The sequence below is a fragment of the Phaenicophaeus curvirostris genome, chromosome 4, assembly GCF_032191515.1.
Source record: "Phaenicophaeus curvirostris isolate KB17595 chromosome 4, BPBGC_Pcur_1.0, whole genome shotgun sequence".
Lineage (NCBI taxonomy): Eukaryota > Metazoa > Chordata > Aves > Cuculiformes > Cuculidae > Phaenicophaeus > Phaenicophaeus curvirostris.
In genome coordinates, this window is record NC_091395.1 from 65,022,388 (window position 1) to 65,036,045 (window position 13,658).

The 13,658-nt window shown below is 37.6% G+C and overlaps 1 protein-coding gene across 5 annotated transcripts in view; it reads right to left on the minus strand.

Annotated features, from left to right (window-relative positions):
* Window positions 1-4,991: 4,991 nt before the first annotated feature.
* The window catches only part of EVC2 (EvC ciliary complex subunit 2), a 72,656-nt gene continuing 63,989 nt past the window's right edge, over window positions 4,992-13,658 (minus strand). For all 5 annotated transcript variants that reach the window (XM_069856325.1, XM_069856323.1, XM_069856321.1 and 2 more), the window contains 3 exons: window positions 7,250-7,443; window positions 5,803-5,904; window positions 4,992-5,314 (listed from right to left, as the gene is read on the minus strand). In XM_069856325.1, the coding sequence (XP_069712426.1) occupies window positions 5,041-5,314; window positions 5,803-5,904; window positions 7,250-7,443 (570 nt within the window). In that variant the 3' untranslated portion in view covers window positions 4,992-5,040. The remainder of the gene's footprint in view (window positions 5,315-5,802; window positions 5,905-7,249; window positions 7,444-13,658) is intronic.

The following is a 13,658-nucleotide window of genomic DNA, read 5'->3' on the forward strand; positions in this document are numbered from 1 at the left end:
TGAATAAAAGTCTGCTGGCAGACATGACCAGATTTAATTCCTAGTGGCAGTCAAGTCACAAGCAGAATATAAATGAACAATTATACATTTATTCTAAATAATATAGACACTGTATATCTATCCACTAAAAATATTTTCTAATAGCATTTCAATTTATAATGCTGAAAATAATTTTTTACTCTTTCTGAAACACTCTACATACGGATATTTTTGTTTAGTTGAGTAACTACAAAACTATTCACATATTGTAACCAGGTGTCATTCTCAACTACATAAAATCAAGGATCAAAGCCTAACACAAACGCTCAAACTTAAGAAGTTCTGCCCTCAGATAACAAGTTCTGTTTTAGCTTGGAACGATAGCTGCTACTTCCACATTTTTATTTTCTTCCACATTTTTATTTTCATTTTTATTTTCAGCTACCTTTCTTCAAACAGAAGTAGTTGAAAATACACAGCCTCTTTTCTGCAGGTAGCTTTGCTGTCATAGCTAAAGATGATGCTTCAAAGCAGCTGACTTTTTCAAAATAAAATTCCTTTCCTTGCATATACTATAACCAAATGTCTGTCTTCCGCTCATCAGAGGAATGTCTGAACCTTGAGGAAAACAAATTGCTTTCTGTCAGTGTGGGTCTCAAGTACCTCAATAGAGCTGAGGTGGCAAAAATAGTAGGTTTATATACCAACAAACACAGACTGCTCAAATATAGAGACAGGCATTATCAGTTCCCCTTAAATGGTTCATTTTTATCACAACTTGTCACAAAGGTGAATGGTGAGCCCAGTCTACTAGTCTTTCACTAGCATTGAGACTGACTTTCCCTGACTTGCTTGCGATGAATGACAAGAAAACAAACGGGAAGAGAGCAATGAAGTCCTGAGCTGGTGGCCTTTGTCAGCTACTTTGCAGAAGAGGACTTGTTGAGTGGAGAAGAAGATGGGAAAGGCTGGATCCCACCTAGAGTACTCAGGTTTATCACTTGCATGATACTGCTTGGCTGGGATAAATGTTTGTATGAACTCTCATAGTGTTGTCAACAGCCTGTGACATTATAGCCTTTGAAATTCAGTAAGGAAAATAAGCTTTATGCTGGTACACCTATGTCTGCACCAGCTAGCACAGCAGTGAAACATTTCAGCAGAGGGGGAACACAGGTGAGTGAGTGGACCTGGTGTTTGGCACTTTGAAAATGCTGCTGTCACACTCCGGGCAAGTGAGAACTGTTGATGAAAGGCAATGTAATTGTTGGCACTGGGCTGTATTAGGATAACAGCATAAAAACTTAACATTCCCCAGAAGAAATAAAGGTGTTAAAATAGCAGCTGGGTAAATACAAGATAATGAAAGAAAGCAACGTGATTTCCCCAGGATAAAATAAAGCAGAGGAGTATTTTGCAGAATAAAAGAGACATTGTCACTTTAAAAAAAAATCCAAACCCAAAACTATTATAGCAATAAGTGAAGATAAAGTTACCTATTAAAAGTAACAATTCATTCCACAAAAACGGCATCACTCCTACTTCCATTTTTACATTTTTCTGCAGTGAAGTGCCAAGTCCATATGTATTTTCACCTCCCTTTGCAATTGATTGAATTTTTACACAATATTGTGTCTAGCAGAATATCTCATTCTTGGTATATTTATTTTTGTATTAATTATTCATCATTAGACTTAACATATGTATTCTATTTTATAACAATTACTAACGCTGAGGACAGGGAAATTAAATGGAAGCTTATTGTAGGAAATCTTAACTCACTTGTTTCATGGAAAGATTTTCGGCTCAATTACCACAGAAAAACACTTTCTGCACAGAAAACACTTTTCCGTAAGATGTTTTTCACCATGTGGAATCCTTTTTTTATTAAAGATACCTTGAAAATGAAATATTTCAAATAAAAGCTTGATTATATTGTTAAACTAAACAATTGAGTAAGCCACATTTCTTGCGAGCTAATTGCATATCTGTATCTCTCTGATACGCCAAGCCAGAAATAAGGCGAGAACAATAAACAATCTTTTAAAATCCTACCCTTTCTAAAGGGCTTCACGCTATGATCTATGACACTAATTTTGTTTCAACCTCAATTAAGGGATGTAGGAAAGAACTTCATTACTCAAATTAATTAGACTTTAGTAAACGCATTCATGAGGAAACTACAACATACAACATGAACAGCAAGATTATAATATGATACAGTAGAAAACAATTATGCACACCAGTGCAAATAGTTGCACAGGTCCAGAAGCACATGGATACTGATTCTTTTTAAATCTATGGACACTGAGGACCTTGAAAATTCTAGTAAGTGTTCATTTAATCTTAAATCTTAAAAATATTCAAGTATCTTAAAATAATTTTCTTTGGGTCCTTCTACGGTGCTAGCATTTTGTCCTGTACCAATGTACTTCTCTGTTTGGATGAAGACTACACGGTGCTTCATGACAGAAGAATCTGGGCAAAAAACTGGGCTAATGATAACACTGAGAAGCCTGTCAACAGTCAGAGACAAGATGAGAAGCAATGAACACCCAGGGGAATACAATTAATTGTGGGATTAACTAGAGGGTCCTTCTTTTCCAGTAATTTCTATCTCAGTAAAATGCACTGTATGTCAGGTAGAAACTAACAGGAAGAGCTGCTAAACAAGTGAGGCATTTTTTAGAGTCCTAATTCTAGAATTAGCATGATATTAGCACCCTTACCAGATACTTTTTCCTTTTAATTTGGCTTCATGTGTTTAAAGTAGGAGGCTCAGCCAGACTTAAGGTGTCCCTTTCTGACATTAATATAGCATGGAGGAAGAAAAATTTGCTCCATGTGGATAACGTTCAGAATCCTGAAGAATATGGCCTTATATTACTTATTTAATTTATGGCTATGAAGACAAATATGTTTTGTCTTAATATAATGGCTTGTCCAGTACACACCCATTGGAAGGCTTCCAACTGTGAAATGCAGATGCTAATACCTATGGCACACATACAGAACTGCCCACACAACAGCTGGCCCTCCTAGGTCACCTGAACCACTCAAGGCTGAACATAATTCAACTCTTTATTGAAGTAGGCTGTTACCTATGTAGCACTTCTTTCATAAAGCACAAGACACATTAAGTGCAGGATAATTCTTTGAATATCTATTTCATTATATGTAACAGATTCATAACAGGGCATGACTCTCCCTCTTAAGCTGCTTCAAAATTCGCGATGAGGTGTGCTACAAATCTGCTTTCTAGAATATTACTGGAGATAGAGATTATCTGTTAAGGATAATAAATTGATTTCACAATCAATATTCAGATGTTGCATTGTATTATTGTAATTGATTAAAGTTATTAGCCCCAATGTCTCGTCTGTGATCAGTACTGTTATTTCCCTTTTATATCACAACAGCCTAGAGTCTGGGCTTGTGAAGAAATCTTGGCAATTCACATTCCAGAGAGGGTACTTCAGCTTTCAGGCACTCCTTGCAGACCCAAGCACTTCTCAGGTTTTCTGGCTTTTCTTGCACAGGGCCAAAGCCCTTTCTGAAACACCTGAGCCACCTCTTACACAGCTCTGACCCACCTCCAAGACAGGACAGACCGTACCTTATCCTATCCACACCTTGGGGATGATATACCGTATGCATTAATACATAGTGACTCTCAACTCCCACAGAGGTGAGACTCCTTTTTCTGTGACAGAGATGACTTCTATGAAAAGACTGAAGAGTGCAATCAAAAAATAATTAGGATTATCAGTTTAATCACTGCATATATTTTCCAATGCTAATGGTGATATGAAACATTAATTGTTGTTTACTGTGGGATGAATATTTAAACTTGTCAAGAGAGGAGGGAAAAAATGGGGTTTTTTTCCCTCACTTGGAATAGATACCAACTGGAGGCACATGTACATTGTAACATTTTATTTTTTAAAATGGAATTGGCATCTTATTAATACAAAGACACAGAACCATCATACATGAAAAACCGCAAAATATATAATCACAGTACTCTCCGAGTATAGCATTCAAACACAGCTAAAAAATCTCTCCAAACAGGCTTGAATATCTTGTAATATTTTAAAAATATATGCATTTTTTAGTTTATCTTTTCCTATTACTGCTTTTAAGGTTTGTATTTGCAGGCTTCTTTCTGCCAGCTAGAAAGGTCTGAAAATTATCTCTTGAAATATAGAATGACATTCTTATCGATTTAGAGAAACCTAGAAGTAAGAGCTTCAAAAATACCCACTAAAAGTACTTTGCAGTCCTGTAATCAAAAAAGCTTTTAAAGTTATTAACAAGCCCATTTGCATTTTCCCTTTTCTAATGAGCAAGTGTGGTCATACAGCTTCTCCAAGAAAAAAAACTGCAGCAGGCTGCAAACATTTAAAGCAGTTTTGAACCATACACATTCACAGTTCGACTGAAGTTGGTCTAGGAACACCAGCAGAAAGCTGAAGTTACCCCAGGGTGTAAGGCTAAGTACACAGGTATACACCGAAGATCTCAACTATCAGCTATCACTGTAGAACACAGACTGCAGAAGTAACATTCAAAGCCTATTAACAGCACAGTGTTACAGTAAGTTAGCTAGAGTTATAGAAAATCTGAGAACAGAGGACTTGTGGGTCATCCACTTCAGCTCTTCATGTCACCTACTAAATTGCAGCTTATTACAATAATATACAAGAATAATAAATCAGTACCTGGTTTATATTATAAATAACCTTTCCATATAATTTATTACAATACAGCTACAATAAAATCAGTGCAAAAATTATCAAAATATACTGAATGAACAATAAGTTCTGCCCAACAAAACACTCAGATTTCACCTACTGTATCATACATTGGTAAGAATTATAAAATACATAATGCATATTGCTATCTGTGCCATTCTAAAATTACAGCTATTTACAATGTCAGATAAATGAGATTAAAACAATGCAAGTGTTATTTAAACTGCACACTTAATTCCTTCTCATTATTTTTCTGAATTTTAATAACTTCCTCTTTTCTAATTGATATTTTGAATGGAAGTCGCCCTCATGAGTCCATAGTTGCACAAGCAGCCTTTTTGGAATTAAGAAAGTTCTTTTTCTTTTTCCTTGTGGAATTATGCAAAGAAAGTATTGGATCACTCTTCTCACGGAATAAAAATACCTTCTCCCCTGTGTCTAATAGCTCTATGGCTTCAGCAGTTGCAGTGTTCAAATGAAGAGGTGTGTCAGACTGTTCCATAGGAGGACGTGTAGGTGAAAATCCAAGATGGATGAATGATGCTTTTTCCAAGAGGGCAAGTTGCTTCCTTTTTATTAAGCTACATTAATGAAAAAAAATGAATTGAAAAAAGAAAACTTGGGCAAAAAACCCCCACATAACTTTCTATATCATATCCTGACCTACAACTGGTGACTTTGGAAGCTAAAGAAAATTATTTTTCAGATAGAATTGTAATTTTCATTCCAAACTTCATTAATTTTCATATCATTTTATGAGATACAATATTGCATAGGGAAAGGTAACCTTATAATATATAACCACAGGGAAGATGGGCAATGTATATGAAATATGCATGGATTTTCTGTCTAGGTACAGAAATATCTTTTTAGGCATTTACTCTCGTTGCTTATTATGTGTAAATACGGTGCACAAAACTCAAGCACCAAATGGCAGAACGGTGTCAGAATATGCACTTTTTATGAACTTACTTTGTGATTTCTAATAGATGCAAGAGGAAGACTTGGTGATGAAAGTAAATATATATTAAAAAAAAATCATGCAGGCTTCTTCCCGTTTTCTCCTTACCTGTCTTTTCTCTTGTTTAGAGAAGGAATCTTTTCCAAACTTCTGTTTATCAGATCTTGCCTTACTTTGGTCTCCAGTGCCTGCCACAACTCCTGGGTCTTCCTGAAAAAGCAGGAAAGAAAAGAATTCCCAGCAGCAAATCCCCAAATATACACATTTTCTTTCCCACCCTGATTTTAACTAACAAAATCATGACAGTAATACCATGAATACAATCAGTAAAAGCATTCAAGGATTTTTGCTGCCCTGCCACAAGAGATTTAAATTGGGTAAGATCACAACTCAGGGCATGGTCCTGAGGATGCTTATCTGCTCCTTGACAACACAGAGGGCGCAGTACCACAGCATATGCTTTTCTCCCCTTCCCATGTCATTGTTGGGGTTTAAAATAATCTTGCTTAAGACATTAATTTTAATATTCTTTAAGAGTTAATTTTATTTAGAATTTGCTTATAGCTTGGACGAGTGGATAGCTTGACATAATCGAACTTTGTTTGTTAGCAAGAATGACTGAATAGAAGAGGTACAGAGCGTCTTGGCCCACAAAGAGTCTTGGACCAAAACCTAAGACTCAAGGGACAAGGCCTCCAAAGCAAGCAATGGATGGACAAGGAGACCTTGGTACAGATAAGACTGAAGGATGAACATTCACAGAATTAGACAAGAAAGGGCCCCAGGGCCAAGCCAAAGCTGAAAAATAAGGAAGTTAGGCCAGCTGCAAACCTTAGAGATAAGAAAAAAGTGGCATGCCTGGAAGCAGGAAGGAAAAACAAATAAGGAGCAGGGAAACTCCAACCACTGAAATATCATTGGACCAGCTGCTGCGTGGACAGTGCATGAAAAGCGTGGGGTGGATCTTAGATTGTAAAGGTGTAATTGCCCAGGGAGGCACCCAGCCTGGGCTGTAACAAACCTAACGCTGTGCAGAACCTAGGGTCCAAACTCTTCAGTATATTCAGTGGCTAAGACTGTATCCAGCCACACCTGGACTCCTCTCTGAGAGGACATTTAGAAAGCAAAGGGGTCCAGTCCGAACCTCACAACACTGTGAGTGGGTCTTTCAGGACTTTTCTGTAACAGCCATGGCAGGGAGTTGGGAGAGGGGGTCCAGGAGCACCCCTCAGCATTAGCTGTACAGCAGTTCAGCTGGTGTTAACTGGGATAAACAGGAGGGATGAAGGCTCCGGCATTCACACACCTATAAAATAACCATTTAATTCATAAATTCATAAAATTTATTAACTCTTAATCAATCAATTTATTATAGTTAAAATATTCCACAAAATAAGGTAACATAGTATTTTTACTTCCCAAAAATATTTCATAAGGAAACTTTAGCACTTGTGATTTTTTTCTAATGCTGTCAATCTGCTTGTCCAGCAAATACATCTACATATAAAGCAACAAGCTTCTCTTGCAATGCTCTGACAAAATATATCACATTTACCTTTTCTTACAGCTGCCAGACTCATCTGCGTTACTGTCACTTTCAGCAACACCATCTGAATATTTACTGATGATATCCAGGACAGAAAGGACCTCACTTTGTGAGTTAGTGGGCAGCAACAAGTTCAGGATCCTGTGCAACGTCCCCACTGGTACCCTCATTAATTTGGCTAAATAACCTGTTAGTCGGAGCTCCTAGAGGATTCATGAGGAGAAGACATACAAATTTAGCATTGAAAACAACAACAAAAATGCTAGCAAATTTTAATTGCTATCATGATATAGTTTTTCATTATAGAAAAAAAAATATTGAAAATCATGTTAATGGTGACAGGTTTGGTATCAAGCAGTCATAATCCCATGTTCACTGTTTCTACCTACACTGGCCCATATCTATTGCAGTTGTCCCTTTCATTCCAGATATAGGCAATGTAAATGTTGAACAACCAATTGGCCTTAGCGTATGGGTTTAGGGCATGTACTCAATGCCCTTTGGTCTGAAAAAGTCATAATACATCTGGTTTAGTTAACTTATGGACTGTACGATTATAATGATATCCTTTCAAGATAGCAGTGAAGCAATACAGCTCTCCTTGGTCTGTAAAACACGTTGCCATCGTTGAGCACTTCATTATTCAGCCTTTCCTAACACCAGATTCTACGATAAGCTCAGAGAACAGCTTGCAAAATTCATTAAGAGGTGAAGGAAACATCTGGTTTTGTTTTGGTGTTTGGTTTTGTTTTTATTTTTCTCTAAAATGTCCTCTCTTTTTCGGCCCAAAGGTCAGTGGTAAGGTGTATTCACAAAGTGTTCAAATAGCCCAAGTTCAAACTTAGTTTTTCCCTAGACAAACAACTGAGCCCTTTTCTCCACACCCCTCCAAAGCCCAAAACTTCATTGTTATTTTCTGCTCTGCTGTCAAAACTGTGTCCCTAGGGTTATTTCTGTGGATTTCTCATGCATATAAAATATGAGAATTCTACAACATATTGAGAAATACATGGGCAAAAAAAAAAATAGGGCAAATTAAAGTAATCAAAGTATGCCAGAAAAAAAAAAGCTGTTATAGTCTCTTCAAACCATATGTGTATCTCAAGTAGCTGAAGTTAGGCAAAATATGCCAAACATTCAAAATGACTCATGACAACTGAGTCACCTCTGCTCTGCAGACTCTCCTAGGAGCATTGATGGGGAGAGATGACTACTATGTCACATGAGAAATCCACAAGGTCCCACAATGCAGGAAGACAGTCAATTTCTTTGTCCACAGTGGATTCAAAATGTCACAGCAAATGTTTGAACTCTGACTCTTTCTTGCATGACAAATTTTCAGAGGAGCAATGCATCCAGGAGAACCCTGTATTAAGTAAATCATCTTCTTCGAAAGAAGTCATTTCACCAAAAGGATGATCTGCAAAAGGCAATCCTTTCTGCTAAATCCACATAAAAACAAAGCAAGCCATCACCCCCAAAGCAGGCCTAAGAAAAATTCAGACAGCCACTCAAAATAAAAAAATTAATCATCCTCCTTTTGCCATAACCATTCTCCAAGCAGAGAACACCACTCCAAAAGGCAGGACAACTAGCCACTTCCCAAAGCTTCTTGGGCTCTTCACTGCTATACTTTCCATGGAAACCACTGATACACTATAATGAACAATACAAAATCCTAAGATTGATATGAGATTAGTAAATTGATGAAGCATCTAAAATGTCCAATATTTTCACTAAATAGGTACTTAAATTAGGTAAAAGAGTTATCTGTTCAGGCCACTTACTCAAGAAATGATGATTCTTCTCTCAAGAGTAAATGAGCTTAAATCTTAATACAGACACTGAAGTTTAATTTCTATAGTTACACACAGGCTCTGTTGTGCTTTTTCACTTTAAAAATTGTTCTTCTAGAAACTTATAAAAATCAACATTAAGTAAGAATAAAATGACAAATCTCTGTGACCTATTCTACTCTTTTTGGATAAATGTTCTCGGGACCTTTAACTCAGTAATTTATACACAGATGACTGAAACATCGTGACTTCAATACTGCTTTCCCCTGTAACAGTTTCTCTCTTCAGCATGTTCTTTTCTCCATTCTGACCCTTACCTTTCTGCATCAAGTATGATTTGAACTGAGAGGCAATGCATAATGCTTTTCTAACACAGCAGAATTCACAATTAAGTAATTCTTCAACGTGACACAATGCTGCCAACAGTTCCGAAAGTGGCACAGGTGCCCATCAGCCAGGTACATCTAGCATACAGACCGTAAAGAGTGTGATTTGTGAACATGCACCAGCAGTAACCAGCACTTTCAGATGCTCCCAGCTACGCAGACCCAGCTGGCATAAGCAGGAAGAAGCGAACATGCATGCACACAGGTATGGTCACACCAGTCATACCAAAACTCTCCAGCATAGGATAACTTTGAGTCTTCCAGTATATTACACGTTAAGGTATCATAAAGATTAGGAATTCGCTTTTTTCATAACATCTAACAGATACAAAAGTTACTTGTGCCACAAATAACCTCATTCATATTCTCTGAATTCGTTCAAAATAAAACCAGGAATGTATAAATTGTAGCTTACAAACTACAGAAATACTTTTAAGTATTTGGATTGAGCAACGTGTATTTAAACAACTAATGCAAGAACCAATGAACTAAACCATGCTGCGTTTCAAGCTGTTTCCACATGACAGTCTCTCTGGATCATCTGTTGTCACAGAAACACAACTAGTGTACCTGGGGCTATAGCTATTAGCATATTTGAAAGTAACTTCTCAGCCAGCATCTTAAGATCCCAAACTCACTATCGTTCAAGAAAATCTCTTATTGACCTACATCTGCCTTCATAACAATGTAATCTGAAACACAAATGTAGGGAAGTAAAAGTTATCTGGTTTACTAGAGAGGGCTGCACTCACAGTTCTGAAAATTAGTATAATTCTTTTTAGAGAAAAGCACGCGTGCAAGATACAGAGGTGCAATAGTTACAGCTTCCTAATACTTGGCAATGTAACGCATTCTATAAATTGTAAGAAAACAGGGCAAGGGGAGAAGTTTCAAAATTAATTCCTATTTCAGCTCACAGGATAAGCACGTGCAAAAGTAGTAACATGTTACACTGTGAGCCTTAATAAATTACCAAAATTAGTCTTCTACTAAGCACACATTTCTTTACAGCTGAATTAAGAGTAGTCAGATTTGGAATTACAGTTGGAGTTATAGTTGTTTTGTGTATCTGCAGGGTATCTATGTATAGGTTTCATGGCATTTCAACAAAGTATGTCCCAGAATATCTCTGGGCAACACTTTATATGAATAAATATAAACACAAAAACCTCAGTGGTATATCTAACACATATTTATACAAAGTAATTATTTCTTTGGGGAATCTTATGATAAAAAAAAACAAAGCACAGTCCCCCAAGTATACACTGAACAGTGTGCATCCAGTTCTTTCAAGTGCAGTGAGGCGATACTGATGCTCTTAAAACTCTGTCTTCAAGATGCCAAAATCTATAATTATCAAAGGTCATTGTTCACCTGCTAGGGTGCTAACAGGACTAGGTACTATGAAAATTATGACACGTTATGTTTGCAAAACAATGATTTTAAGTTCTCAGCTTGCAGAATACATGCCATGAGTTCAGAACCTCTTTCGCCATATATCTGTGCCAATGAAACTTAACAACCATCACAGGAAGACAATTAAATTGTCAGCAACTTAAGCAACATGGTTTACCTGTGCTGTAGGAAAGCAATATCTAGCCTCCTTCCAGCCAAGTGGTGTGATCTTGGGGAATGTAGAACAAGGAGTGTCAGTATGTAATTATAAAACTTCCCAGGACCAAAACAAGCCACAATAATGTGCAAAGTGAGCATATTCCTGGTTAGTTCTGGGCAGTCCAATGTTAAATATGATTAACAAGTCCAAAAGAAAGTACAGTGTCTATGAACAGAAATGCTAAGGGAAGAGCCAAGCCCTTGTGGGATAGAGTTCCTCTCAGAATGATTTACAGCCAGCAGTAGCACTCAGCCACCAGGTTTGTCTCTCTTTCCTTCAACTAAGTCCTACACAGTTGCTTCAGCATTCATCTCAATATGCCACACATCTTGAACTCATGCCTTCATGAGGGAGGTAGATGCTGAGGCTCTCTCAGAGACAGTAAAAAAATCAAGATCAGCAGAAAAACATTTCACAATATCCTTCGCAAGATAAGAACTCTTCTGCTGAGCAGCTGGATTTTCACATGAAGCCTTATCCTACCCCTCTATGCCCAGGAGTATGGCAAGCTAAGAGCCACAGTACAAGATTAATACAGTCTTCATGCTCTCTTTCAAGATTTCCCACTTAGCAGTGACCAGTTTTGCCAGCCTATGAAATTGCTAAATAAACAGAGTACAAGGTCCCTTCCATTAGTCCAGGATTGCAAGGCAATAGCAGATTTAAAAGCACTGAAATTAAACTATGATACTGGTCTCGGTAGTGCTATCCTGGAGCAGTTGTTCAGTGCTGTTTAAAGACTTTGTACTATCCAGCATTTCTGGATGCAGCATATTTTGTCATACAAATGTATAATGAACTAGGAAAAGAAAGACCCACCAAAAGTATAAAAAGAATTCACAAGACCACGACTTAAACCACAGCACTACAGGGAAAGATCAGCAAAACCCAAAGGGCCTCTCGAAGTGTTTCAATTTTTGTATCTGTTCTTATGTTTATTTTCCACTGATCTTGAATGGAGTTTATCTAAGACATTTATCGTATTCAGCATGTATCTGAGGCACTGTACGTTACAGCAAAATATTCACACAACCTTGTTTTACAAAATACACGACAAGAAGATCCTCTTTTCTCCTAGAAAAAATGTTTTGAAATCTGCAGCTATTAGACAAACTGCAATTACAAATGGGCAAATACAGCCTCACATTTGGTGTTAACTCTGAAAAGCGTTATGCCATTGCCCACATCACCATTCCATGACTGAACAAATAACTGAAAATAGTGAGTGACTACTTCACCAGAATTATGCAAGTTATTTTAAGAGTATAAATGGATACACATACAGTTTATAAAATCAGAAGCACTCTACAAAAGCCTGCAGCAGAAAATTTTATCTGTGTAATCAGCATGTTATTGTTGTCCCAATAAAATGTTAGGTGCAGTAGGCCATGGGGACAGAAAACAGCAAGAAGAAGCCAAAGGCTGGATCAGAATTCAGCAGCTCCTGACAGCCACATCCACTTACAATATCCTGCACTGTCAAGGCCAACAGGGTGGCAAGCCAGTTTGAAAAAAAACAAACCAAAAATCCTGAAACAACAGTTATAAAGGGGAGCCGGAGGGGGAGAACGAGAATATCAAAGAGGAAAATAGTAATGCTACTACTGAAAAGAACTCTTTCAACTCTAGGGGAATACATAGCTTGGATTTAAAACTAGAAGGTTGGTAATGCTGGTCATGATCTCCTCAGCAAACACCTTCGATGCTTCACTCTGCAAGATGTGAACCAGGATGGGTTTTGGTGTTTATATTATTACTATGCCAGAGGATCAACTGTTCTTGGAAAGTGTTAAAAGAAGGTTTGAATTCCCACTCTACCTAATTTAATTCATTAGCACAAAGCAGTATTCGCCATTCCAGGACAGCACCTGAGCCATCAGGGTGATACTTACTGAGAGGTAAGCCTCCTCCAGTGAGGCTTATGGAAGGACTCTACCATGAATGGAGCCTGAGTGTCCCCATGAGAGGCAAAGATAGAAGCAATTAACACACTCCTGTGAGCCTTAGTAGTTCTTGAAACAAATTCCTTATCCAAATCAAAGCAAGGACCTGAAAACCTTCACTACCTTCCAGGTGAACCTCCTTACATAGGTATAATAGACAGGGGTCTCACTCCAATTCCTTATGACAGCAGTTGACCTCAAATAGACGTCTAACTCAGAACAGGATAAAAAGTTCAGAAAGCTGACCAGAAACAAGCTGAGACACAAAAAAGGTGAGAGACCCTTAGTCTAAATGCTTATTCCTTGGTGTGCTGGCCTCTGAACCTCCCAAATTATCATACAGGTGACTGCGACCACTCCTGTCCCTGAGAGGCAAGATACTTGGATGTGAAAACCTGCAACACTGAGTCTCTTTTCCAACACTAGTGACATATCTCTGCCAAGGCCTGCAGGTAAAAAATTGGCAACAATAACAATTGATTTTTAATGACTTTTGTGGCACTGACAGGCAGCCAACAGGCAACAAATTACTCAAAGAGGTGACGCTCTTCTTGCGAACAATACAAGTAATGATACTAGAAAATTTATCTAGCAGTCCTTCTATCATTTAGTTTTGTAACATAATCAATGCAAATGCTTTCTAAGACTGATGAAAACCTAAACAAAACCTCTGTCTCA